Source organism: Lepidochelys kempii, chromosome 1, assembly GCF_965140265.1.
Source record: "Lepidochelys kempii isolate rLepKem1 chromosome 1, rLepKem1.hap2, whole genome shotgun sequence".
NCBI lineage: Eukaryota > Metazoa > Chordata > Testudines > Cheloniidae > Lepidochelys > Lepidochelys kempii.
The window spans coordinates 285,728,908-285,738,009 of NC_133256.1; the positions used below are offsets into that span (position 1 = coordinate 285,728,908).

Here is a 9,102-nt window from a genome sequence, read left to right on the forward strand (position 1 = left end):
CCTCAGTGGAAACTCCACTGTTACTGTGGTACTGCCATATGTATGGTACATCACTTGCTTTGCCATTGTCCAGTCTACTAATTCAAGACAATGTTTTCAATACTGATCCTTACAGCAAGCCAACAGACACTTGCAATAGCTCGCCTTGCCTTCAAGATCCTGATAACTCTGCCCATTCCTGCTTATCAGCCTGAATCTCATTTCAGGTCACCCTGATGCACTAGCATCCGCTCTGCTCTGCCAGTAGATCCAGCCTCAGCATGCCACTTATCTGTCTCTCCCATCAGTGTCTTCAGGCCTTCTTTCATAGCACCCTTTCTGCATGGAACATGCCTCAAGACCTGGTCCCCCACATCACTGCCCTCTCCTCATTCAAATCTCTGCTACAGACCAACTTCTACTATGACACATGTACAACTAACTATGATGGATTGGCTGTAAGATAATTTGGAATTGCCAGTACAGTACATTTAAAAACAAACAGTATCAATGCAAATTTGTATGACCAGGATGTAGACATTTGCTCTGAGGCCACTTTAACTGTTTGCTCTTCCCCTTTTCCCTATCTTCTGTTTGTTCTGACTTTCCTCACCACCGCCACTAAGTGTAACTGTTCAAGGCAGCGACCATGATTTCTTTTGTGTTTGTACAGCACCTAGCACATTGAAGGTGCTACTGGAAAGGAGTTGTACACACTTTAAAGAAAATAGCCTCCCTTGATCACAACTGATGCAGATAAAGAGTCAAACTCTGCCATTTGATGTGTGAACTGAAATCAAACCAAACATCCAACTCCATCTGTTGGAAATGCTCTTTCAAAAATCAAAGTTCTTCTGAACCTCTGATGTGAAGATTTGCAAGAGTGTTATAAAAAGAATCACCCAAGAGTTCGAAGCATCTATTGAGCTGCTCTCTAAAGACTGGAAGTCCTCTACAAATGAATGGATGCTATGCACCAAAGTTTGCAGACTGAATATCTAAATTAGTAACAACAGTGAATGTACTACAGTAAAACCTGCCAAGAGCGACCACTCATCGGAGTTAGCAAAAGTGGTCGCTTGTAAGAGGTGGTCTCTCTTCAAAAGTTTGCATGGCAGAGAGTGATGGTTCTGGGGCCTCTGCAAGCAGTCGCTCGTGACAGGTGATCTCTCTTCAGAGGTGGTCTCTAAGGCAGGTTTTACTGCGTACAAATCCATAACTGGCTACATTTAAGCTCAGGATAGCTCAGCAGTTTGAGCACTGCTAAATCCAGAGTTGTGAATTCAATCCTTGAGGGGGCCATTTAGGATTCTGGGGCAAAAATTGGGGATTGGTCCTGCTTTGAGCAGGGGGTTGGACTAGATGACCTCCTGAGGTACTTCCTACTCTGAGATTCTATGAAAACATTGCCATGGATTTAATGACAAAGTCTTTTGCCAGATGAAAGGGCAGCTAGACACTGGGAGTTAGTGGCAGGAGGTTAGAAGAATGGAGGCATGTTGTGATGGTGAATGTGTTGTATATGGGATTCAGGCAGTATAACCCAAATGCAATTTAGCAAAAAGACGGCACACAGCTAAAAGTCCCAGCAGCTCTAGTAAATACAGTTAAATTAAGAAAGTAAATACTGAGGCAGCTAAAGAGCACTTTGCCAAGTATTTATCTTAAATGTATGAGATAAGTATTGGGTGGCAGGTCACACTGTTCAAATGTGTATTTGGCACTTCACAAAGTAACTCCATAAAAGTTCCACTGGTCTGGAAAGTTACTTGAGTCTTGACAGGTATTCTAAACAGGAATCAGACTCCATCTGACAGTCCCACTCAGTCTGCTACAAGATTAAATGTTTGAATTTTTAAACTTAATTTAAACTACTCTTCAGCGATGTTTACTTTCCTTAGCCAATCGCCAGCGCTGGTACCAGCTGCGCAGACAGTGTGGCTGTATCTACAGGGAGGCAGGGAGCGTTTGAGAAACTATTTTTGGTCAAGTGTAGTGCAATTTTAGAACTTTTACAGTCTTCACAGGGAAGATGGCCTCTTTGCTGTGTGTGAGAGAGACCTGTTCTCCGAAAGTCATGCTGTCTGCACTTCCCATCACCAAGCACTCATTCGGTTATCAGCAACATTTCAGAGCTCTTGAGATTAATGACTGTTGCCATGTAAACTGTGTATTATAAGGGGAAGAAGGAAATACCAGCAGGACAGTGCACAAAGTAGAAACCGGGGAGAGTTCCTGATGCTCCGGGTTCCACATGGTAGCAGTGATTTTAAATGCAGACAGTTTCAGTATGGGCAACACGCTGAGAGCAATCCTTGCCTTCATCCCTTCTGACGACTGTCAGAAATACCTCCTGGGAGACCTTGAAGAGATGCCAATTGACAGAACGGTGGATCTGAGCAGCAGGCAGCTGAGGAGATTTCCCTTGCATGTTTGTTCCTTCAGGGAGCTCGTCAAGCTGTACCTGAGCGACAATAACCTGCATCAGCTGCCCCCAGAGCTAGAACAGCTGCAGAACCTCCAGATCTTGGCGTTAGACTTCAACAACTTCAAAGCGCTGCCCCTGGTGGTGTGCACCCTGAAGCAGCTGGGCATCCTCTACCTGGGCAACAACAAGCTCTGTGACCTGCCCCAGGAGCTCAGCCTCCTGCAGAATCTCAAAACCTTGTGGCTCGAGTCCAACTGCCTGAGCTACCTGCCCGAGGTGGTGTGTGAGCTGAGCCTCCTCAAGACCCTGCACGCCGGCTCCAACGCGCTGTGCACGTTGCCCGCTGGGCTGCGGTGCCTGCAGGAGCTGCGCACCATCTGGCTCTCCGGCAACCTGCTGGCTGACTTCCCCCCGGTGCTGCTGCACATGCCCTTCCTGGAGGTGATTGACGTGGATCGCAACGCCATCAGGTCCTTCCCCAGCCTGGCTCACCTCCCCGGCCTCAAGCTGGTGATCTACGACCACAACCCCTGCAGGAATGCACCCAAGGTGGCCAAGGGGGTGCGCAGAGTGGGGAGGTGGGCGGAGGAGACCCCCGAGCCCAGGAAGCGCTCCGAGCTGGGCAGGGAGGAGGAGACCGATGACAAGGAACTGCCACTTCCCCCTGACAAGCAGCCCCAGCCCTGCTAAGGATCAGCCAGGCTGGTGCTGCCATGGGCAGCTGGCAAATTGTCACCTGTGCCCTTCTCCTCTGGCTGCACGGAATTTGCGCACCTCTGGCTGGTTACAGCAAAAATGCCTTTTAAATAGAGCATTTCTTCACCTCCTGCTACCTCAGCTGTTAAATGCACACGATAGTGCCTAGACTGTTCTTCACAACAGTATTTTAGAGGCCTGTATGATCTCATTTAGTAGGTGTAGCTATTTAAATAGATGTGCCATCAAATTTCTCCCTCTTATCCCAAAAGCCTCCAAACTTAGGGCTAAAACCCAGCACTTCCTTTTGTAGGATGAGCAGGTGAAAAATACTGTATAAAGCCGACCCTTTGAAGTGACGGAACGGATTTGCATCTAGCAAAATCCATTTTATTCCAAATGCCGCCTAAGAAAGCATGACTGAGTGAGTTTTTCCTTCCCCTGATCACGCTGTAGCACTTGTAAGTGAGCACTGGCCACCGTACCCCTTATGTAGCCTGCATCAAAAGAAGTGTTTCTCATGCAAATGATGAAAGGGATCTCAGCAGCTTGTCAAGACCCCCTCTTGTAGCAAACATCATTTGACTGTCCCCAACTAACACCTTAAATGACTAGACTAAGCCCGAGAGAGAATGAGGTTTTTATTTTACTTTGTGCCTTTGCTAGCACTTTATGCAGGGTCATTTCTCCATTCCATGGGGTGGGTTTTCACACCTGCAAAAGGAGTTGTTTTGTTTTGTCTTTTTAAAGGAAGATCTGATTGTAAAACTACAAAAATTGGCAGAGCAACTTACAGGCGTAATACCTAAATATGCCCCCAAACCTGCTAACACACCTATGCTTAACTACAGCTAGCCCCGGCCTTCAATGGGACTACTCCCCTGCTAATCTTTGCACAGCTGAGGCCTGTACTTCTGCCACCACATGTGGAAATGGGCTACATTGCATGTTTTGCGCTAATGTGCCCCGGGTAATGACGACTGACTCAAAATGGGTTGAAGTTATGTCTAATAAGTTATACTTGCAGAGACTGTTCTTTTGATTCATAGTATTTTTTTTATATTCAGCACCAAACTTGACAGGTTAATGGGGTTTCACAGCTACCCGTCTCTGTCATCTTAACAGCACAATACACAAAAATGACAGTTAATTTTCCATAAAAGTTTTGATTTAGTGACTGTTTAAAGTCATTTACATTCTTGAAAGAATATTTGGAAAGTAGAAAATCAGTTAGTCCTTGCTGTCTAATTAACGTAAAATCTAGATTTGGATCTGGCTAGTACCCACCTAGCGTGCTTCCTATTTATTAAACTAATGAATTGGAGTTGTACTCAAGCGCCTTTAGCAGAGGGAAGCCATACTGCTCTGGAGTTAACTGGATTACTTTTCTCAAAGCCTTTGCCAAATCTTGTTCTGCCAAACTAACAATCATTTCTTTCGTGAAATAAAGGGAATAACATTTGGATTTTATATATGAAGATGCATGCCTGCTTCTTGTTTCCACTAGAATTAATGTGACTCTTTCCTGTTTTGTCTAATGGGGGCAGCTTTCCTTTGCTACACATACTAAATCTTATTACTGGGCAAGAAACTGCAACTTTTTGTTTTGTACACCTGTGTAACAATAAAATAAGCCCAGGCGGTACTGATGGTCTACTATAGCTTTCTGTAACAGCCCTTTCACTAGCTGCCTTAGGAAGAGCTGTTGAAATATTTTATTCAGCCTTGGGCTTCACTGCCCTTTTGACATAATTTAGATCAGTAGGTCAAACGTGTGGCCCTTGAGGGTGACTGAAAATTATTTGTGATTTGAAAGTATGTTCCCTAAGCCATACCCCATAACTTTCAAAAAAAAAATGGAAGGATTTAAATCAGCCCTATCACAAGGCTACATTTCTGCCTTCTCTTGCCACTCCCCTTTCAATTTTTGAACAATACAGGAATGCGACTGTGCCTCTCAGTCCTGCTGGTGACCCCTTGATGTTCGGCGCTGCGACTGATAGAGTTGGACATCAAGGCTGGGATTCACAAGAGCTATTTATAGGCGTTGGATCCTTAACTATGTTTATGACTCCCATCCTAAGTGACCACAATCACTGCATGTACAAATAGCTTCACTGGGGCTCTGGTGACATTGATTGTTACTGCGAACACTTACCAGTCACTGCCGGTGAAAGTCATGTCTGTATTTTGACCTTGATGTAACCTTTTGAAATGCTGTATTGTACATAGATTGGCGGGTTTAATACAGACATCAGCAAATGGGACTTCAGATACTCATGTAAAGTTATTAGAGCCACAACCCAATCGTCCGTCACTTATTTTACTACCATCTTTTGATGTGCTGATAAATTCACACAGAGTGAACAAATCAGAAGACTGGACTCAAGCCAAGCTTTACAGCTTCAATAATTACATAAGGGAGTTCTATACTAAATGGTGAGCCATTTTTTCCCTATAAAAGTCCTTACAGGTAAGAAAGTGCAAGGCTGGTTGTAGGCAGTAACAATGGCAGCTCTATGAAGTTAATATTCAGTATCCATATTAAAAAAAAATAATGGACATACACACAGTCTTGCACTTGAACATTTAGTTTCACTTCACTATTTTTCTCGGAGTAGAATAAACCAAATTGATGCAGATTTCTAAACAGTGGGAAATCTAGATAATTTGTATTTATTTATATTATAGTAGCAGCTGGAAGCCCCAAGCAGGGTAGGCTGAAATCGTATAGGCTACAGTAAAGGTGGGTCTGAGAGATTTGAAGAGAGTAGTAGCCTCTTGGATCAATTCAGTTTCATATGGAAGAGAGAAGAAGGCAGCATCCTGCTCAGACAGATATACAAAAGAAAGCAGCATCAGGCCCTTATTTGAATTAAATAGAGATTCCATCATCATTGCTAGTTTCCAGATATATCTGAGAGAGACAAGTCTGAGGATGTGATGCTCCTTCTTAAGCAAGCTGGCTGGGATTCTATTCTGAGTGTTGGTAGCCTGCAGCTCGGCAGTGAAAATGAAGGTGGCCAGAGAACTGTGTGTGCTACCTTTCGGAACCAGACTTACATTTTTATCTCATGGCTACATGCTTAAAACAGAGTGAGAATTGAGCAGACACTACAGATAAAGCGGGTCAACTATTATAGAAATATCTGAGTTTTTAAATGTCACACGCATTATTTTTCTTTCTAGCTGTAATGGATAATGCACTACCAGATCTTAGCCCTGTGTCACTACTGCAAGACTGACTATTCGCCATGTAACTGTGCAGGATCACATCACCTATGGGGGAACAAATATTTATTTAGTAAGCTGTGGTAAGAGCTGCAGTGTTTGAAAGATCAGACAGCTCGCAGTGGAGCTGGAGTAAGGGGCAGAGTACAAATGCAACCATCAGAAGTGCATGATAAATGTCATTACCACATGAATGTCATCACATAGAGTGTACTTACAGATACATTGTTTTCAAATATTGTAACAGATAGCAAGTAACACAGTTCAGTCTATTTAAACAATTCTAAGATTTTTCCTGTTGATCTATCACATCTTTCCAGAGGATGTTGTGTTGGAACTCCAGTGCAATATATACATATCAGAAGATTTGTACATTTCAGCTAAACACTGCTCTATCTTAAACACCTGTCCCTGAAATGGATGAGACAACACACAAGTCTCTGGGCAAGATTATTTTGAACTGGTTCCAAGGTGTCCTTTTCTAGACAACATCGACATTTCTGTCTTGTAGTTGACAAGAATAACTTTTTCGGGCCAAATGTAACCATGTGATGAAGAGCGCCACCTCAGAGTTTTGATCATGAATAACCTTCATAACAAGGAAAATTACAAAACCAGGAACTAGCAACTTGAAACGAAAAAAATAAAACCACTTCTATGAAAGTGTTCAACAACAATGGCCATGGGAGGGAGGGTCTCTGGCATTGCTTCTAGGAAGGTGAAGGGGGCCGAGGGGGATGTACCGAGATATCCTTGACAGGAGGCCTAAACATAACAAATAGTTCCACTTATCTGTGATGAGAAAAGGAGTACTTGTGGCACCTTAGAGACTAACCAATTTATTTGAGCATAAGCTTTCGTGAGCTACAGCTTATGCTCAATTTATTTGGTTAGTCTCTAAGGTCCCACTAGTACTCCTTTTCTTTTTGCGAATACAGACTAACACGGCTGCTACTCTGAAACCTGTTATCTGTGATGCTAATTCCTCCTGTTCCCAGATTACAGCAGCTTCTGAGCAAACCATTCCCCACCTCCTCCCTGGGCCAACAGGAAGGCTCCCTTCCGCACTTAGGTAGCCGCAGCTCCTTTTTAAAGGTCACTGCTCTAGTTACTGCAGTGGTTCTCGAACTTTTGTACTGGTGACCCCTTTCACACAGCAAGCCTCTGAGTGCGACCCCCCGCCCTATAAATTAAAAACACTTTTTTATATATTTAACACCATTATAAATGCTGGAGACAAAGCAGGGTTTGGGATGGGAGCTGACAGCTCACGACCACCCATGTAATAACCTTGCGACCCCCGAGGGGTCCCAACCCCCAGTCTGAGAACCCCTGAGTTACTGTAATCCAGTGCCTGAGTTCAGAACTACTAACCAAGTTATCAACCAATAAGGCCCCTGTATCGCACAATTTCCTTAGGCCCCTTCCCTTGCTGTACAAAACACACTTTCAGTTTTCCATTTGTCTAGGACACACGTTTATGAAGAAAACCTTGAAGACAGAACTGAGAGCAACCACTACAATATTGCCCTTCCTGCATCTAGAACCTGGCCCACAGTCTTGAGACTGGATCAACTCAGGGAGACTTTAGTACTACTAAAAGTGCCCATAAATGATTGAGTCTACTTCCTGTCCTAACAAATCATTCTCTTAACTGAAGTATTTAGTTCTCTCTATGACAGAGACAAAAGAAAAAACGGGTACTTACCTGTGCAGAAACTGTTGTTCTTCGAGACGCGTTGTGCACAAATACCTTCCACTGTGAGTGTACGCATGCCCAGTGCATTCAAGGTGGAGACTTTTGCCAGCAGTACAATGAGGTGGTGCACATGCCCCTGATGTCTGGTGAGGGCATAAAAGGGGCTACTGCCTCCCTCTCTGTTCCTTCGCACCATGATATGCAATGTCTGAAGTACCGGGAAGGTGGGAGAGTCCTGGAACATATTTACACAATGTATCTTGAAGAACAACAGTTACTGTACAGGTAACCATTTTCTCTCCTTCAAGTGATTGTGCATTCCACTGGAGGTGACTCGTCAGCAGTTCCCTTACAGGTGGAGGGATTTTGGATTATCTGAACAGAGACTAACACCAATTTGCCAAAGTTTGGCGTGTCACAAGCAGGGATGTGAAACCCATAAAAACCCAGGGTTTTCCAAAATTAAAATGAAACGTTGAACTTCAGTTTCCCTAGCCAGAATATATATAGATATCAGTTGAACAAAATGTTTTATTGATACAACGGAACCCTGTATATCTGATCTAATTGGGACCAAGGCCAGACTGGATAATCAAAAATTTGGATAATCTGGGGTTCTCACTGTCAATCCCAGTTCAGTTAATACAGAGCACCAAAATAATGGAGGCTCGGATAAACAGGGTTCTACCGTATATGTTTTTATTTTTTCCACAAAATGTAAAACTAAAGATTCTCTATAAAAATGCAAATTATGTGTTTTTCCATAGCAAACTGATTTATAGGATCCCTGGTCATGAGATGGCTATGATACTCTGCACCCCATATTCACCATACCATTCACCATAGTGATAGGATTATGATATTATGATGCATCTTGTACAAAATATGTCATGTGAAGTATCAATGGAAAAGTTATGGGTTGCTGAATATGAATTATCCTATTTGTATGAATGTATGATTTTTATATCTGGAGTTATGAATATTGACTATACATCTATATTTCAAATGTGCTTGTTCCTGGGTAACTCCTACAAGTTAGTTTACATCTAATCTAGCCAGAGTCTATTCA

At 43.3% G+C, this 9,102-nt stretch overlaps 1 protein-coding gene across 1 annotated transcript; it reads left to right on the top strand.

Annotated features, from left to right (window-relative positions):
* The first annotated feature begins 2,233 nt into the window (after positions 1-2,233).
* LRRC10 (leucine rich repeat containing 10) lies at positions 2,234-3,097 on the top strand. Its single transcript, XM_073331360.1, has one exon. The coding sequence runs from the start codon at positions 2,234-2,236 to the stop codon at positions 3,095-3,097; it is 864 nt and encodes a 287-aa protein (XP_073187461.1).
* The last annotated feature ends 6,005 nt before the right edge of the window (positions 3,098-9,102 follow it).